A 19,814-nucleotide genomic window follows, 5' to 3' on the forward strand; every position below is an offset into this window, starting at 1 on the left:
CCTATACTTATAAGTTCCCATTAGGGATAATGGAGGATGAGATTTGTGGCATAGTGGATAAACCTGTCCCCTGTGATGCTGGCATCCCATATGTGCACCAGCTCAAGTCCAGCTGCTCCACTTCCAAGCTAGCTACCTGCTTATGGCCTGGGAAGAGCAGTGGAAGATGGTCCAAGTGTTTAGAACCCTGCCACCCATGTGGGATACTGTATGTTACTTCTGACTCCTGGCATGGGCCTGGCCCCATATTGGCCATTACAACCATCTGGGGCAATGAACACAGTGCCCTGACCATATCCAGCACATGTCTCTGCATATTCACTGAAAATACAGACACTCCACTAAGCCATAGAAGCAGAGCCCAAAGATAAATGCCACCACAGGGGAAAAAATCAAGTATCTCCACAATGCCTAATGATAAATGTAGCAATTCAAGAAAAAATAAAAAGGAAGAGGATTTGTATTAAGATGGCTGAGCAGGGAGGGAGCATATTGCTCTAGTATAGGGGAAGATACTTTTACAAAAGTGGAAAGAGTGCAGTCTCAGGGAAGAGTTAGGGAGAAAACAGCAGAGGAAACTCTATGCAAATTAGAGGGACACAGCAGACCTACATAGAGAGCATGGAGATGCCCAATAGGACCACAGCAGCTGAGAGCCTCTGCACCACCACTGGAGAGTGAGGTGAGACCAGACTGCAGCAGCCCAAGCCATTGGTGATAAAGCTGCAGGAAGAGCCCAGAGGGAATCCAGCTTGGAGCCTTGTGGGGGATAGTGTACCTGCCAAACTAGAGGAGAAAAAACAAAGGGGGGGGGTCACATTTCTCTCTCCCTGATCACCCTGCAACGGCATCCTGTAACAAGCTGATAGAGAACAGACACCATTTTGGACATATGAAACAGCTGTGCCAGCTTGTGTCTGCGCTCAGCAACCATCCAAGTGGAGACTCCTCAGTCTGGAGAACAGACAGGGGAGCTGGGTGCCCGTGACCATGGGAGGCTTGTGTGCCAGGACTGTGAAAACACTGAGGCTTCATGAGAGAACTCAGAGTGTGGCTGGGACTTTGAACAGTCACTGCGGGAGGCTCCACACAATCAAAGCTCCCTGGTTACTTGGTAAGGGACATTGATGGGGGATCTGAGCTTATACTGAAGCTGCACAGATCCTTTGTGTGGTCCTTGTGGCAGAATGGATGAATAATATACCCACTGGGGCTGGCATCCACGTACTGATCTCCTTTGAGGACAGGAGCTCAGCTGAGTCTACGCAAAAGATGAGAACAAACCTCACTTCCAATTAAAAAAAAAAAATATCACACCAAATCTGGGTGTGTCACCTCAGACAAGCTCTCCATCCTGGAGAACTGAACAGAGCTCCCTGGCCACACCCACCATGTGCCTTTAGGTATTCACTAAAAGCAGACACTCCACTAATCTGCAGAGGCATAGTACAAAGATAAAAGCCAACACCGCAAACAAAGGAGAAATCAATCAGTAGCTCCACAAATGCTGGATAACAAACACACCAATTCAAACAAGAATAAGAAAGACAACATGATGCTCCCAAAAGAACATAACACTTCAATACTACATTATGAAGATGATGAGATTGCAGAAATGCCAGAAATGGAATTCAAAAAATTGATCATAGGATTACTTAGAAGTAACCAAAAGCAAATGCACAAACTAATGAAATCTGTACATGACATGAAAGAAATTTGTCCCACAAAATTGAGATCTTAAAGAGAAATCAAAATGAAATATTAGAAATAAAGATTTCAATAGAACAAATAAAAATGCAGTGGAAAGCCTTAACAACAGAATCGATGATGCCAAAGAAAGAATATCTGACTTAGAAGACAAAGCACAGGAAATTATACAGTCAGACCAAACACAAGAAGGAGAAATTAGCAAACTAAAAAACACTGTTGGTAATCTACAGGATACTATCAAACAACCCAACATATGGGTTCTAGGAGTTTCTGAAGGCAAGGAAAGACAGAAAGGATGAGAAGGCCTTTTTAGTGAAATAATAACAAAAAAATTCCCCAATTTGGAGAAATAAAGGGACATCCAAGTACAGGAAGCACATAAAACTCCTGATAGACATGACCAGAAAATATCTTCACAACAACACATTGTAAGCAAACTCTCCACAGTAAAACATAAAGAAAAGATTGAAATGCCAGATTACTTTCAGAGGATCTTCAATTAGACTCTCAGTGGACTTCTCATCAGAAAATCTACAGACTAGGAGAAGATGGTGAGATACATTCCAAGTCTTAAGAGAAAACAACTGTCAACCCAGAATACTATACCCTGCAATGCTCTCATGGATGACTGGAGATGAAATAAACACCTTCCATAACAAACAGAAATTGAAAGAATTTGTCACCATCCGTCCAGGCCTACAGAAGATGATTAAGGATGTGCTGCAAACAGAAAAACAGGAACATGGTCATCACTATGAAAGAAGGTAAAGGAATAAAATCTCCCAGTAAAAGTACAAAGGAAACTCAAAGCAAAAAATAGGAATATTTATGGGAAAATGCAGGGCAAAGTTGTTACTTATCAATAGTCGCATCTTGGTCCTGCAAAGCCACACTGTCGAGGAAGAGCAGGGCGGTGGTGCCCTTTCCTACAAAGAAACACCAGGGACAGGCTTCATTGAACATGTCTCGGTTTATTCACAGGCACATACATTTTAAAGGGCAAGGTAGAAGGGGCATAACTAACTCTAGGGAACTCTAACCATAGGACAGAACTGACACTGGTGCCAATATGCCTCTCCAATCAGCTTGAAGGTCATGTAGCTTTCCATGTGGGCCTAATTCACCTGGGGCACACCCGGGAGCAGTTTACCTGATTGGCAGAGGGCAGGGATGAGGAGAAATGCACCTGGGGCTCCTGTTGCCTGCCAGCAGTCAGGCTGCCTGCATGGGCTAGGGTTAGGGCAGCAGCCTCATGTGATCGCCCACAAGTAGTCATCTTGAATGCAAATGGTCTCAACTTTCCAGTTAAAAGACAGAGACTGGATGAAGGATTCAAAAACAAAATCAATATATTTGCTGCCTATAAGAAATACATCTCAACAACAAAGATGCATGCAGACTGAAAGTGAAAGCATGAAAAAGATATTCCATGCTAACAGAAACCAAAAAATAGCCACCCTAATATCAGACAAAATAAACTTTAACACAAAAACTGTAAAGAGAGACAAAGAAGGCCACTATATAATGAGTAAGGGATCAATTCAGCAGGAAGATGTAACTAGTATAAACTTTTACGCACCTAATAACAGGGCACCTGGCTATTTAAAAAAAATGTTAAGGGATCTAAAATGAGGCATAGACTCAAATACAATAGTACTCAGGTACTTCACTACCCCACTTTGAGCAACAGACAGATCAACCAGATAGATAATCAGCAAGGAAACAACAGGTTAATCGATACTATAAACCAAATGAACCCAACAGATATCTACAGAACTTGCCATCCAAAAGCCACAAGGTACACATTCTTCTCACCAATGCATGGAACTTTATCTAGGATTGACCACATGCTAGGCCATAAAGCAAGTCTGAGAAAATTCAAAAAAATCAAAATCATACCATGCATCTTCTCTGTCTACAAAGAAATGAAGCTGGCAATCAGCAACTCAGGAATCTCTAGAATATATGCAAACACGTGGAGACTGAACGACATGCTCCTGAATGAACAGTAAGTCATAGTAGAAATCAAAAGAGAATTGAAAAAATTTCTGGAAACAAATGAAGACAACAACACAACATATCAAAACTTAGGGGGTAGAGCAAAGCAGTGTTCAGAGGAAAGTTGATAGTTAGGAGATGGGCTAATGACATAAACAGTAATTTTTCAAAAGAGGAAATCCAGACGCTCAGCAGACACGTGAGAAAATGTTCAGGGGCCGGCACCATGGCTCATGGTTAATCCTCCGCCTGCGGCGCCGGCATCCCATGTGGGTGCCAGGTTCTAGTTCCAGCTGCTCCTCTTCCAGCCTAGCTCTCTGCTGTGGCCTGGGAGGGCAGTGGAGGATGGCCCAAGTGCTTGGGCACCTGCACCCACATCAGAGACCAGGAGGAAGCACCTGGCTTCGGATTGGCGTAGCGCCAGCTGTAGTGGCCATTTGGGGGCTGAATAAACAGAAGGGAGACCTTTCTCTGTCTCTCTCACTGTCTAACTCTATCTGTCAAATAAATAAAAAAAAGAAAGAAAGAAAAATGTTCAGGATCACTATCTGTCAGGGAAATGCAAATCAAAACCACAATGAGGTTTCACCTCACCTCAGTTAGAATGGCTTTCAATCATAAATCAACAAACAACAAATGTTGGTGAGGATGTGGGGGAAAAGGTACCCTAATCCACTGTTGGTGGCATTGTAAACTGGTAAAGCCACTATGGAAGATAGTATGGAGATACCTCAGAAATCTGAATACAGACCTAGCATATGACCCAGCCACCCCACTCCTAGGAATTTACCCAAGGGAAATGAAGTCAGCATATAATAGAGTTATCAGTACCCTCTCATTTATTGCAGCTCAAATCACAATAGCTAAGACATGGAATCAACCCAAATGTCCATCAATTGAAGACTATTGAAGATAAAGAAATTATGGGATATGTATACCATGTAATACTACACAGCATTAAAAAAAATGTAATCCTGTCTTTTGCAACAAAATGGATGAAACTGGAAAACATTGTATTTAGTGAAATAAGCCAGTCCCAAAAGGACAATTACCATTTGTTCTCCTTGATCTGTGATAACTAATACAGCACCTAAAAGGTAACCTGTAGAAGTGAAATTGACACTTTGAGATGCTATGATTTTAACAGATCTTGTTTTGACTGCTGAAAAACAGTTTTTTATTTTTTTCATACTATTTGTAGAGCTCTTCACTTAATTTAGAGTTAATCATATGTGTTTGAAATTAATTGAAAATAGATTTTAGTAAAAGAAAATAAGAATGGGAATAGGAGTGAGAGGAGGAAGAGGGGTGGGAGTATACATGGAGGGTGGGTAAGGTGGGAAGAATCACAATGTTCCTAAAGTTGTACTTAAGAAATGCATGAAGTTTGTATTCCTTAAATAAAATTTTTCTGGGAAAAAAACAAAACTGAAAAACTGCTAATATATAAAATACATGAAATGTGTTCCCTTTTATAGATAAATAAACAGTAAGTGTCAAAAAAATCCAAAGGGACAGACTTTAGAGCTCCTGGGTTGGTGGACATGTGCAGGTGCTGCCAGGGTGGCCACCTGGAAAGAGCACGGAGCTTCCACATTTCTTTATCCACACCTTGTGCCATGCATGTCTTCTAGTTGGCTATTCCTGAACTTTAACCTTTTAACAATAAACCAACAATCAGGAATGAGCTCATCTGAGTACTGTGAGCTGCTCTATCAGATTATTGAACCGGAGGAGGAGACTTTAGGAACCTGGCACCCATAGCCCATGGATCAGAAGAACAGGTGATAAACTGAAATGCAATCTATGTCTGAACAGGAGGGGCAGCCATGTGCAATGGAGATTTAGCCTATAGGGATTGGTGCTTTCTCAGTAAACTGTCAGAATGGAGTTAAATCATAGGACAACCTGTTAGTCTTTGCCAAGAGTCGAAGGATTGTTTGGTCACCGGCAGGTGACCAGAAGTGAAGGGGGTGGGCAGTGGGAGGAGTTGAGTGAGATTACAAAACGACAGGGTTTTTTTTTTTAATACAACACACAAAGCAATTTTTAGACAATTTTCAGGATAGTGAAGGTTGTTGTTTTTGTTTGTTTGTTTGTTTGTTTGTTTTTGGCTTAATGGGTGGGGGTGGATTGAACGTTTTGCCTCTCCAGTGACCAGATGGATTCCCCTGTCAACCAGCCCCTTCCTGTGATTATCTAGAGGCTTTCTGAAAGTCACTTCACTGAGGTAATTTCAGATGTATTTGAAAAAGTCTCTTATCATCTTTATCATACTTATTATTTGGGAAAATCCAAGAATATTAGGAGCTCTGATCAAGAAATAGGGATAAAGAAAAAAGATACAGTATATGTTTCTTATTATACCTGATAACATATCTGTCCATGATTTGGACTTACGTGAATGCTTATGTTTAGAGGAGCAACAAAATTCCATTGATTTTAGATATATTGGCCTTGTGGTGTTCATGGTGGTACAAGGGTAGCTGAAATATGTCTATCGCCAGCAGTGACTTTCTGTTTTCAGATCTGTAGAAAGAGTCCACAAAGTGTTATGCAGGGCAGCAAACCTGTTGATCGCCTACTTGTGTGCCTGGCTGTTGTCACAGCATTCAGAATTCTTTAAATAAACTATCATCTCCATTTACCACACCAACAAACTGACCTTCTGAAATGGCTAATCACTACTACACAGATTTTAATTAATGATATCCCTATTCAAAACCTAGTTTTCTTATTGAGAAAGAGGTAAGTCAGAAAAATGCAAATCACAGCTGAATTGGATATTTGAAGTGCAAATCAGAACCAGGTACAGCTCCTAATTGTGTGGAAAATGTAAATTGCTACTAAAGATAGAACTTCCAAATTAAACAAAGTGGAAATAGAATTTATCATGCACTCTCTTTTCAGTGCTGTGTAGACTTTAACATGCAGTGCTAAATGTCTCAGCGACGTTGTTTAGTGTTTGACAAATTTTCTCAGAGGTCTTGTAGGTATGTCAGAGCTTGTGCTTTCATATAATACAAAGGTTCCCAAGCTGAGTCCAACTCACCACGTGTTCTAAGTTTGTCTTTCCCTCCAATGGTTTGGTTGAGCAATAGCAAAATTCAGAGGAAGCAACACAGAATATATGTCTGGGATCTATGTATGGAACAAATAGACTTACACAAAATCACATAATCCCCATCACATATAATCAAAAGATTGGAATGAAAATAGTCAAATGCCTTTGGTCAAAATAGTTGAAATTGCAAGGACTAACAATAATGATAACATATTAATATAATGGACTCAAATATCATAAAATCTTATACCTTTATTAATATCCCTTTTTATGTGTCACCAAAGATCCATTGGACATGTGTTCTATTTATTGTCAGCCGGCGCCGCAGCTCACTAGGCTAATCCTCCGCCTTGCGGCGCCGGCACACAGGGTTCTAGTCCCGGTCGGGGCGCCGGATTCTGTCCCAGTTGCCCCTCTTCCAGGCCAGCCCTCTGCTGTGGCCAGGGAGTGCAGTGGAGGATGGCCCAGGTGCTTGGGCCCTGCACCCCATGGGAGACCAGGAAAAGCACCTGGCTCCTGGCTCCTGCCATCGGATCAGCGCTGTGCGCCGGCCGCAGCGCGCCGGCCGCGGCGGCCATTGGAGGGTGAACCAACGGCAAAAGGAAGACCTTTCTCTCTGTCTCTCTCTCTCACTGTCCACTCTGCCTGTCAAAAAAAAAAAAAAAAGAAAAAAAAGAATAGCCAGTCATGGAGGCTACTCTCCAAAGAGGGCTCCCCAGTGAACCACTCCTATTATTTCACCCCTATGTGTTCCTTTCACACTCTCTCTGAGCTGAGCCTGTTGAAACAATAGAATGTGGCAATAGCTTCACTATTGTACACATGCTTAGCCTACATCTCTTGGACTTCTCTGAGAAAATCCTACAAAATCCTACAAAAAGTCTCATCAATAACCCTATGTCTCCATGGCAAATTGGACACATGGCCACAGGATACCCAACCAAACACCAGTTGTTGCAGTCCTCCTGACCTAGATTCCAAACATGTGCTTTAAAATGCTGTCTTGGATACCCAGCACAGTGTAGCCTACAGATGACTTCCACCCTAGCCATATTCTGAGCATAACTGGGTGAGCCTCAAGTTAAGACCTTCCAAGCTGTGCCCATCTTGTAAAATTATAAGAGACAACACATTGCTTCTTTAAATCACTAGGTTTGGAGTAGTTTCTTGTATAGACAAAAGCAACTGGAACAACAGATCTGCTCAAATTTTATTATTGTGTCCACTGAACCAAAAACACAATGATATGAAGAGTATAACTTGAGTCAAGAACTCTCAATTAAAAAGATCTGCTATATGCAGAGTACTTTGAGGGGAACTGGTTTCCAGAGAAAGAAACAAGACTTCACTTGGGAAGTGATTAGACAACAGATACACAGATTTAAGGTTTCCAGGTTGGAAAAATCTGGATGGATACAAACCAAAATGTTGGAAAATGTTATGTCTGATTAATCTTACTTGATAACACTGGTTATTATACGGTGGAACCCCATTCCTTGGGTATCAGAAGCCATGCATTTTGCTTGTTTTCAAGAAAAGATATAAAAAAAGTGAGTGTAGGCCAAGTTGGATGGACTAGAAAACAGACTTAAGCTTGTTATTAGCTACCTGTTACCTAACAACTTACTGTCAACTTAGCAGTAAAGCAACATATATCTATTATTTCCGTTTCTAAGGTGCAGGAGTTGGAGCATGCCCTAGGTCTGCTCTCATTTCCCCAGGCAATGTCAAAGTTTCTCATCTACAGCTTGGGGCTCTTTTCCATGCTCACAAGTTGTTGGGAAAAAATAGATTTTTGCAACTATAGGACTGAAGCCTTTGTTTTCTTGCTGTATCTTGGCAGGGGACATTCTTAGCTACTGTTGATCACCATGGTCCCTTGCTGTTCTACGGCACCCATCACAGGACTCTCTCACATGGCAGGTGACACCTTCAAACCAGGAGGAGATATTCTCTTCTCTCTCTCTCCCTCTTTCTCTCTCGCTCTCTCTGGTTCCTTCTCCAGGCTACAAAACTAGAGTAATATATCACATAAAGTAATTATATATCATCATGATATAAAGTAGTTATATATCATCATCATATAAAATTCAACAAAAAAATCCATCTTATTTACAAATTCTGATCACATTCAAGAGGAAAGGACTGTGCAAGGTGTATGTACCAAGGGTGGGAATCCGGGAGGCTATTCTAGAATTCTGCCTGTCATAGTCTTTTTGCATTTATATAATTATATGTATATGTATATACACATATATATATATATATTTATGTGAAAGGCAGAGTCACGCATACACACACACACACACGCACACACACAGGAGAGAGAGAGAGACAGAGAGAGAGGAGATTGATTTTCACATCTGCTAGTTCAAGAGCTGAGGATATCCAGGCAAAGTCAGGATCCTGGAATTCTACCTGGTTCTTCCATGTGGGTGACAGTGACAGGGGTTCAAGAAATTTGAGGCATTATGTACTGCCTCCTATGATACATTGACAGGAATTTGGACCTAAAGTGGAGGAGTGAGGGTTGGAACCAGCATTCTGATAGAGGATGTGGGCATCCCAGGTTGTGGCTTACTGCTTTTTTGCTGATATTTGTATTAGTTTCCTTATTTGTGTTTTTGCCTTCATTGTGTGTGAGCTTCCTCCCTGAGCAGATGTGTTGGAGAAGGTATTCCCTTTTGCAATATAGCCTATAGGTTAAGTATACTAGCTATCAAGAGACTGCTCAGGGAAGAAATCTGGCCCTACCATTTACTTACCATGTGACCTTGGGAAAATTACTTGAATCTCCATGCTTTGGCTCCCCATTCATAACATGAGGTTAGTAATAATACTTGTCATGTAGATTGATGTGGAGATTGAGTGGTAAAATATATTCAAATTTCCTTTCAGTAAATATTCAGATATCACTCCTTTACCCTCCATTGAAGATGACACCAGCCACAAGGGCTTGCTTGAAGTCAGAGGAAGATATTTTTTGTTATTAGAAATGTGTTTATGTCATTGTAGTCTCTTATATTTGTACATTATCAAATATATGTGTTCTACTAATGGAATCACTGTGAAGAAGAAAACTTCTCTTACAAATTTTACAGAAGCTAACCAGAAATTCAGAGAAGTTAAGGAAATTGTCCAATGCCACATATCTATGAAAAAGACTAAATTAAACCTCTAAGTTCAGGTCTTCAGAATCCAGAGCCAGGGTTTTTCACAGGAGGCCAATATTAAAAAGTGATTTTAGACTTCTTCTTCATGATACAATATATTAGAACTCAGATCCATGAGACAAAATTAGTGAAATATAGGTTTGGGTGCAGAGAATATGAGTTTCAATAGCCAATTTCTGATGCATTGACTTGGAAAACACTAAATTGTCATTGGTGTGATACTCAAGAAAACATATAAGATGGAAGAGTCGAAAAAGCTTGTCAGATGATTTGCTGGGTTAATAAATATTTGCAACTCCCATGTCATGTATTGTATTATTTACAGGCATATGATGATGAAAAAACATGTGGACGTTGGAGAATCTGTGAGGATTAAAAAAGCATATTGCAACCTGCTTGAAAGTGCCTGTGGGCACTCCCAGGAGGAAGGCCAGATCACAAGGCTGGGATGTGCAGAGAGGATTTTCATATCAGACTCACAAGTAGACTAGAATTATCATTGCATCCACACGCAAGTGCTTCCACCCACAACAAGCTATGCATTGTGTGAGGTGTCGTGCCGGTCCCTGCAATTAAGAGGAAGAGGCATCATGTACTGGTTCTAAGTGGAACACTTACCAAAAAACAGAGATATAATATCCTGTGATGTAATTAACATGGAGCAATGCATGCATATTTGTAGGATGCAGAAAGCTTTCAAGAAGGTGAAGTTTGGGTTTAATATTATTAAAACATTATTAATATTCCGATAATCTGATAAGTCAAGAAAGAGCCTATTACTTGGTAACACTTTTTATATACTGTCTATTTAAGACCTGTATGTGCCAGCCAATAAAATAATGCATTCCCCACAGCCTCTCATTTAATTGCAAGAATTACCATAGCCCTGTGAGTTGGTCATATTATCCATTAAAAAACAGACAGAATAAGACATGCATGTGGGCTACTGTCTTAGATCAGATGGCCTAGAAGCAATGGCTGAGATGGAGGTGCCTGTATTCTTGGGCAGGCCATTTACTGGGAGAGCAACTACAGAAGAAATGGGTAAGACACAAGGCACAAGGACAAAGCAGAGGAAGAATCAAGCAAGAGTTTGGTTTAGGAGAAGTCTAGCCTCTGTCTGCTCTCATGAGGGGCTCTGAGCATGGGATGTACTAGAGGTTGTTCTGCAAGAGACAAGTACGTCGTCCACTACCTGTACACCCATCCCACATCAGTTAATCTCTAGTTACCTACTGCCCCCAGGAAAGCTAGGGAGCATGGTGGGCCTACTTCCCAGGAACCTCCAGGAAAGCCAGCTCTTGCTAATGGAAGGGATTCCTCCAGAAAACACTAAAGGGTGAGCCATTGCAGCCACGCTACAACCGTGCCTGCTGACTGATCCAAACCAGTTGTATTCAGTCTTGCATATCATAAGTGCTCTGAATCACTGTGCCACATACTCACTGAGTTTATAATTTTCTCCTATTTATGCCATTGACTTGTCCCCCTAAACAGAGTGAAGTAAATATCAACTCATTTTTCTACCAAGAAATAAATTGTGGTCCTAGAAATTGAAGCTAAGGCCACATGCATCATGACTGGTAGGTCCAGGCTTCACACTTCAGTCTCCTGGCTCTAATTTCCTTTTCTCTCCTTTTGCCCAAATGGGAATTTGAGAAACAGGGAGTAAAGGTCTGAACATCAGAGTGAACCAAGGCTGTTACCTATATCAAAATATTTTAGCCAAGCAAGTGAATCAGATGGCAATTACTCTTGGTCTTTGTTCCTCTCCTGGTTTGACATTTGGAGAGTTTTGTTCTGGCCTTTAACTGAAGTTCCCAAATGGACTTGTGCCAGCAAGTGGCATATTTTATCTTGTCTGTGTGACATCAATTCCCAGCATGATCTTGCTTGAAGGTGATCTCAACAGCCCCTCTGTAGCCAACCTCATATCCTAGTGCTTATACTTTCCCTTACAAGCTTTGCCTAAAAGACACTCCCGCTTTGCTTCTTCCCCTTCCCCATATGACGGGATGAAAAGTAGTCAAACAAGGATACTGGAGACAAAATTCCAGTTGTAATAATCAATAGCTCTATGCTGGGCAGGCTCTTTCATTTTGTGTTAGTACACATTTTCCTTCTCAGAATTACGTGGGTTAGAAGCAACATACTTAAAATACGAAGCATACAGCAGGTGTACAATATATGATAGTTGTTTTTATGCAACAGGAACATCTGCACAGGAGCCAGAGACACGAGTGCTTGAAAAGTAAGCTTCTAGGACCTCAGCGTTGGACAGCAGTCACCAAGGCCACAAGGGTCTAAGAGTCTTGCCTACTCATTGTGTTCAACCCATTTTGTTGCCCACTAGACAAGTCATTTGCCTGTCTCTTTCCTCCTACTTCCCCACCCATAGCAATGGCTTGAATCCTCAAGCTTTCTTTGTGCAGAATGTCTAGTGACATCACTGCCTTCCATGATCCCATGGCAATTACTCCATGATGCCTTCCTGTAAAACTTTAGGGCCCTTGTGGTCTGATGTCAAGTGGCCTGGGTCATAGCTCTGTCATGCAATGTGATCTCTGGGGAGATTTTTCAGCCCTCACTACTCTGAGAGATGGGAGGTGACTTCTTCTATCACGTTTTCAATACCCAGTGTCAACACGTCCCATTGTTGGATCACTATTCCCTTAGAGTGAACATACTCCCTTATTTCTCCTAAAAACATGACTTGCAGGTGGATAATTTCTTTAGCCTCAGTTTTCTCCTCTCTATAATGGGGCTAGTTGAGTTTTCCGAGGGCTGTTGCTGAATTAACTGTCAAGCCATGAACTACATTGCCCTTCCAGGCTGTAAATAGATCAATACCATTTCTCTTGCTCTCTTGGCCCCCTCTTTGTTTATTAAAACCCAAAGTAGTTAATGGCTATTAGTCACTGCATTTTAGTTTTTTTTTTTATTCTGAGGAATTAATACTATGCTGAGCACAGAGCAGTGGCTTGAAGGAAAAATAAAATTTTAGTGCCTAATGCTAACCTCTGACCCTACCACTACAAGCAGCAGGCACACTGGCCTGTGGTCTTTTCTGCCCTGTATGTTCCCACAGCTGAGTAACAGTCTCCCTGGATGGAAGAAGTAAGGCACCCTCTGCTCAGAGGTGCATCATCATTTTTCCTAGATTAGTCAATTTTGGAGCTGTGAGCTGATAAGCAAACCGTGTTAGCAGGATTTCAGCACCAGCTCATTCCCGGAGAAAGGGGCAGGGGCTGCCTTCATTCAGAAGCACCAGGTCAGGGGCAATCTCCAAATTCCATAGTTGAGGCTTTCCTTTCAGAACTCTCAGTTGCCTTTCTGGAAGGACCCCCTGTGGAGGTCCAGGATGCCCCTGCCCTCCCCCAGGTAGGCTGGGCAGGAGCCTCATTTGACCGAGCTGGACACTGTCTCTTTGTTAATATAATTGGCATAAGGCATGTTTATGAGGGACCAGGGTCCCTGACTACTTGCAGGGCCTCCTCCTAGTATCAGTGCTCAGAAATCTGAACACCTGGGCTGGAACCGATGCAATGGTTGCTCATCCTTTACCTTCCCAGTGATGAGCTGCAGTCATACCAGAAATTGATCTGACATCTGACTCCTTTATACCCAGCAACCCTTTCATACTAGACCACCCCCCACTACCAACTATGCCACTCTGATGGTCCTGTCTTCCCCGATTCCTGCTCATCATCCCTTGCCCGACAGTCAAGGGTTCAGCCACACCCCCTCCCACAGGGCACAGACATGCACAGGAAGTTTGCAAAGACCCCACCTTGAGACTCAGACACTGTCGTCAGAATTTCTGCAGTCAGCAGGCTCCTGAGCAGCCTTCAAACCTGATCTTGCCTTTCTGGGTCTCCTCATTTCTTCAGCTCTTCAAAGACTGAGATAAAAATCAAGATCCAGGGATGTGGGGTAGAGGAAGGCACTCTGCACACTGCAAAACACCAAGTCGTGGCCGGCGCCGCGGCTCACTAGGCTAATCCTCTGCTTTGCGGCGCCGGCACACCGGGTTCTAGTCCCAGTCGGGGCGCCGGATTCTGTCCCGGTTGCTCCTCTTCCAGGCCAGCTCTCTGCTGTGGCCAGGGAGTGCAGTGGAGGATGGCCCAAGTGCTTGGGCCCTGCACCCCATGGGAGACCAGGAGGATGCACCTGGCTCCTGCCATCGGATCAGCACGCCGGCCGCGGCGGCCATTGGAGGGTGAACCAATGGCAAAGGAAGACCTTTCTCTCTGTCTCTCTCTTTCACTGTCCACTCTGCCTGTCAAAAAACAAAACTAAACAAAACAAAACACCACCATGTTGGGGGGAACCCTGCTATAAATGTTTCTGCTATGCCTTCTGGGGAGGCGGTGGTTGAATGATAACCTCACTGGGTTCTGAAGAGGACCCAGTACTCTCTATTGTCCATCCATGGCCAGGGGTGTGGCATGGGCCATGTTAAGGTCAGATCAGACTGAGTAGCTGAAGCAGAACCAGGATGACTCACTTCCCTGATAATACTGCTAACAAAACAACAGCTCCTCCTTGCCCTTCCTCTGGCTCAATCACACCTCCTAGGATGATGACTTTTGGTACCAGGGGAGGAAAGTCAGCTCAAGTCACTGTTTCTGAGCTTTTCAAAACAAATATCTGTGTTTTGGCTATGAGTGGATTCCAGGGCCTGGCTTATAGTCCTTGTGATCTTGGGCAAAGTCCCATGTTCTCCAAGTCTATTCCTCCCTCTTCGAATTTGCCCTAATAATTCCTCCAACCTGGGACTGCTTGGAGAAATTTTAGTGAAGCAGACAATCAATAATGGCCATCCTCCCCTCATTCTGAAGTGTATAGCATGTCAGGAACCAAGTTTATTTTGCTTATTGTATTTTCTCTTTAACTTTCATAAGGAAAAAAAACCCTAACCTATTAATTCTGTTCAAGGCTGACCAAATGAAGAATGCATGAGAAAACTGACAGTCAAACGAGCTTATGTGACTGTCTCCAGTTCAAACAGGGCCTCTTGCCTCTGGGTGCAGGTGTAAGGGTTCCTTCTATGCTATGCTCAACTAGGCCCTTTTACATTTTAACTTCAACCCTTGAGAGTTTACATTTTCTTCCATAGCCAGGATTCCAAGCTTGGAGTTTATTTTGAAACATTCACACATTTATGTTCCAATGCATGGGGTGTATCTGTCTATAAATGTACGTTGATCTTTCAGGAAAAAAACACGGGCTTCCAAACTAAGCAAGAGCTACCACTTCAGTCAGTTTTTCACAGCATCTAAAAGATGGAAACACACAACAGAGATTTTGCAATTTCCATTGTCCATTCTAAGTGGCCTGCCAGAGGCTAACTGTCAACAGGGAGCAGAGCACACAGCCCCAAACACTGTGAAGGCCAAGGGTATAATCCCCTTTACTAGTGGTTTGCTGATTGCTAAGATCAGAAGTATCTGCAAATATTCCTGACCACAAAGATGGATTACAGGGAACCTCTTGCAGGTTATTAACAGCTTCTCCATTCTTAACATGACTTTTTCCATACTGGGCTTACTTGGGATTAAAAGCCAGATGCAGAGGGTACCTGCTGCAGTCAGGAATGGGTGACAATGCAACCTCCATGAATAACAGGAAAACTCAGTGAAGATACATCTTACAATGCAAGCAAAAAATAAATAAATCCGATGACCACAGTGAGACATTAATAATTAAAAAGAGCAAAGCAGAAAGGAAAGGGGAGGAGAGACCATCTTAATAGCCATGAAAACCTTACTTTTTTAAGTAACAAATGAATATAGATTCTGCAATGAGTGCAACACAGACAGCTATTTTGAGTTGGGGGCAAGTCAGTTATATTTAAAAAAAGACAGCATCTCCAGAAAAATCTATTTTTTCTTTTTTTTTTTTTGCAGTGAAATAGTTTAGTTCCTTCATATAGAGACATATTACACAATGTTAACAACCATGAAAAACAATACAAAATGCCCTCCATTTAACAAGTAGAAAAATATAACTAGTATATATATATATATAGATATGGCAATTGTGAATCTAATACTGTACAGAAGTAATTTATGGATTTTACAAATAAATTATAGCTTAAATGCCCTTTTAAAATTCTCCCCTCCCCCCATGTACACCCGAACTGACAATAGCAAATGTCCAGGGCCTAAGCTTACTGCAAATCAGTGCCAGTCAAATGTTCTGCCCACGAGCTCGAAGAATTTCTTATTTGGCTCGTGAAAATATTCGTACAGTTTGCTGAGCAGCTTGGGATCCACCTGGGGGTGAGCCCGCCCCTTGGACTCGTGCAAGCAGCGGTCTCGCCCGCCATCCCGCAGGCAGTAGAAGCCCTTGGTTTTGTTGAAGTAGAAGTTCGAGGCGTTGATCTGCGGCGACAGCTGCAGGAACCTCTCCACCTTCTGGATCTCGGGGAAGGGGTCCCTGATGAGGCGGTCGCCGTCCACGATGTGGATGTGGCGCAGCGGGAAGAAGCGCAGCCAGTTCTGCATGTGCACGTGGTACAGGCTGCGGTTGAGCGCCTTGTAGTCCACGTTGAGCCGGCCGTCCCGCACCAAGAACTCCTCGATGGTCGGGTAGGGCTTGCGCTTCTGCAAGTGGTTGTAGAACACTTGGGTGTAGTCAGACAGCACGCGCTCCGACGGGTCCCGCAGGATGAGCAGCAGCCGGATGGCCGGGTTCATGCTGTGGACCCTCTCAGGCACTTTGGGCGACGTGAAGTAGGCGGGCGTCTTCTCCACGGTGAGCTGGTGTGGCGAGGAGTAGGGCATCTGGCTGAGATACCAGCCCAGGCCGTGGCTGTAGTGCTCCTCCCAGTCGAAGAAGTGCACCTCGTTCTCGGCGGCCGCCACGTCGGGGTGCAGGCTCAGCATCTCCAGCAGCGCGCGCGTGCCGCCTTTGCGCACGCCGATGATGATGGTCCGCGGCAGCTGCTGCACGGAGCCGTTGGGGGCCGCACGGTCCCCCATGTCGCCCTGGACTGTGCCCGCGTTCCGCACCAGCTCCTGCTGGCCCCGCTCGGCTCCGGGGGCTGCGGGGCGGGAAGGCACTAGCTGGGGCTGGGCCACCAGCAGCACCGCGCCCAGGAGCAGCGCGGCCATGCTGGACACCACGGTGGCTTCACTGGGCCGAGTGCCGCTGGGTCATGAAGCGTGCAGCGAGGGTGTGGCCTCCGATCAGTGGGTCATGGGCGATGCGGACCGCCAATTACTAGGGAACAAAGGAGGAAATATTAACCCAATATAAACACAGAGGTAATCCAACCGACAGTTGCAGGCTTGGGCACTGCGTTCACCGCTCTGTTGCCACCCTTGGTTTCTTTATCCTAAAGGCAGGGGGTGGCAAACACTTTCTGTAGAGGGCTAGAGAGTAAATATTTTAGGCTTCAGGGGACATGCGGTCTCTATGGCAACTCCAATGCCAACTAAGCTGCTGTAGATCTAAAGCAGCCACACACAATACCCAAAGGAAGGGTGTGGTCGCATTCCGGGAAAACTTGATGGAGGGCCACTGAGATGCGACTTTCATGTGATTTTCATTTGTCATTAACATGCTTGCTCCTTTCCGGCTGGCTGCACAAAAAATAAATAAATAAATGAAATTTGGCCCACCAGTCATAGTCTTGCCAACCAGTGCTAAAGGAAACCACAAACCATTGTCAGGTCCTTTGGATCTCAGCAGGCATCGTGGAGTATCCACCTTGTCAGACCCTGGTGATAGACAACCCGGCGTCTCTGCCCTTCCTGCTCTGCCCACCCAGAGGCACCTAATCTAGTGGGGTAGATGAACCTGTACAGAACAGTGAATGGTTAGCTGCAATGCTTCACTCTGCATCCATGGCCTCATTGCCAGTAAGGAAGCATTTCAGGATCGATTTGGGCTTGGCCAATGGCATGTGGATGGATGACACTGCCCCTGTCCCCAGCCTGATGTCAAGAGGACTTCTCCCCTCTTCCATGTCACCTCTTGTTAATGCACCGTTGTGCTTTTAAGCCACTAAGGTGTGTCCTGGTTTGCATTGTGACATGAATTTGTCAACCTGACCACAAGCATCAGGGCGGCACATGTAATGAGCACGTTTAGGAGGAGTGAATGCTCATTCCTTTCATTGGAGCACCTTAGGATTTCTTCGTGGTAAAGGGAGTGTTTGAAGCAGGCCTAAAGGGATAAGTACATGAGCTTACTAGAAAGAGCAAAAAGCCTTCTTTTTCACAAAGCTCTGCTATTTATCAAGTTGTGATTGTCACCACGACACTGCAGGACAGGGCCACAAGGCAGGATACCTATTACCACCATTTTATAGATGCAAGTCTTGTCTAAGGACACAGAAATTTAACCCATTTCCAAATTTGGAGCCCACATAAAAAACTCTAAGTATAGGGATCCCTTTCCACAGACTGCCTCCCTTCTCCCACAATCCTCATTACCCACGAGATGTATCACGTCTGGGCAACAAAGCTCTTCATGGTCACGGGCACTGCTGGCCTAAGTGCTATGCAGTTCCCACAGATGAACAAGTCATGGTTCATGTTCTCATGCATGATACACAACAGCTTGTGTCCCAGGAAGAGGAGGTTGGAGGCTCCCACTTCCATTCCTGCTTAAATATATTAAGCAATGGGTTAGAGACAGACTCAACTTGGGCACTGCAGGTTTTACAAGCTACCTCCAAAAAAAAAAAAACAAAAAAACAAAACAAAACAAAAAAACTCTCCATCAGTAGGACCTGTCATTTTTATAGCAGGTTTAAAAATCACTTCATTAGTTTAAAACTGATAAAGAAGACATAAGCAACAAAATCTAAGGTTCCCTTTTTTTATTCTTAGTCTTTATGTATTGATCTTGAAAAAGGAGACTCCCTTAGTCCATATTAAACATTTAAGTATGTTTAAGAGGGATAGCAGGAGCAGGTATTTGGCTTATCAGTTGAGGTGCCACGTGGATGCCCACATCCCATATCAACGTGCCTGAATTTGAATGCCAGCTCCACTCCACATGTCAGCTTCCTCCAGGACATCAGGGGCAAATTAGCAAATGATTGGGTTCCTGCCACCCACCTGGTATTGTGGGGTGACTCCTGGCTAGGCTTGGTCCAGGTTCTTTTCTCCCTGGCAAAAAGGAATTCAAAGAGGAGATGTCGATAAAGTTCAGCAAAGAAGTAAGATTTATTTATATGAAAGCAAAAGCACACGCTCAGGAAGGGACGCAGACAAGCTCAGAAGAGGGCTGCTCAGGGCTTCCATCTTTATGATGAAACCAGTGGCTCTAACCCCGTAGACACTGTGCAATCTGCTTTGAAAGTGTATACTGAAGAACAAGCACAGAGAAGTTGTTAGAGAACTACAAAAACTGAAGAAGGGACCTCAGAGACCAATGATGTAACTCCTTAGGGGAAAAATATTTAGGGAGAGATTGCCAAGTACAAAGAGGTTTAAGGTTGGTTCTACTGATCAGATGAGCTCAATTTAATGGCCCATTTGCTTTAGTCAACTGAAAGTTTCAGTATGTTTCAGTCAAACTTCATTTGCTTTTCGATTACCCACATGGTTAACCCAATGGACCTGTCATGATTGCCTGATACACTTTTAGGGTGTGTGTATGTGCCTGCTGTGTGTGTGTGCCTGCTGTGTGTGTGTACGTGCCTTCTGTGTGTGTGCCCTCTGTATGTGCCCTCTGTATGCGCCCGCTGTGTACGTGCCCTCTGTGTGTGTGCCCTCTGTGTGTGTGCCCTCTGTGTGTATGTGCCCTCTGTGTGTATGTGCCCTCTGTGTGTGTGCCCACTGTGTATGTGCCCTCTGTGTGTGCCCTCTGTGTGTGTGCCCTCTGTGTGTGTGCCCTTTGTGTGTGTATGT

The 19,814-nt window shown here is 43.8% G+C and overlaps 1 protein-coding gene across 3 annotated transcripts in view; it reads right to left on the reverse strand.

The window, feature by feature from the left end:
* Positions 1-15,770: 15,770 nt before the first annotated feature.
* The window catches only part of HS3ST1 (heparan sulfate-glucosamine 3-sulfotransferase 1), a 33,841-nt gene continuing 29,797 nt past the window's right edge, over positions 15,771-19,814 (reverse strand). The window contains exons 2-3 of one of the 3 annotated variants that reach the window (XM_017350365.3): positions 19,020-19,070; positions 15,771-17,172 (exon numbers count right to left, since the gene is read on the reverse strand). In XM_017350365.3, coding sequence (XP_017205854.1) covers positions 16,128-17,063 — 936 coding nt within the window. In that variant the 5' untranslated portion in view covers positions 17,064-17,172; positions 19,020-19,070 and the 3' untranslated portion in view covers positions 15,771-16,127. Of the gene's footprint in view, positions 17,173-18,929; positions 19,071-19,814 lie in introns of all 3 variants that reach the window. The other 2 variants (XM_070069586.1, XM_051830003.2) reach the window with 2 other exon arrangements.

This window comes from Oryctolagus cuniculus, chromosome 2, assembly GCF_964237555.1.
Source record: "Oryctolagus cuniculus chromosome 2, mOryCun1.1, whole genome shotgun sequence".
Lineage (NCBI taxonomy): Eukaryota > Metazoa > Chordata > Mammalia > Lagomorpha > Leporidae > Oryctolagus > Oryctolagus cuniculus.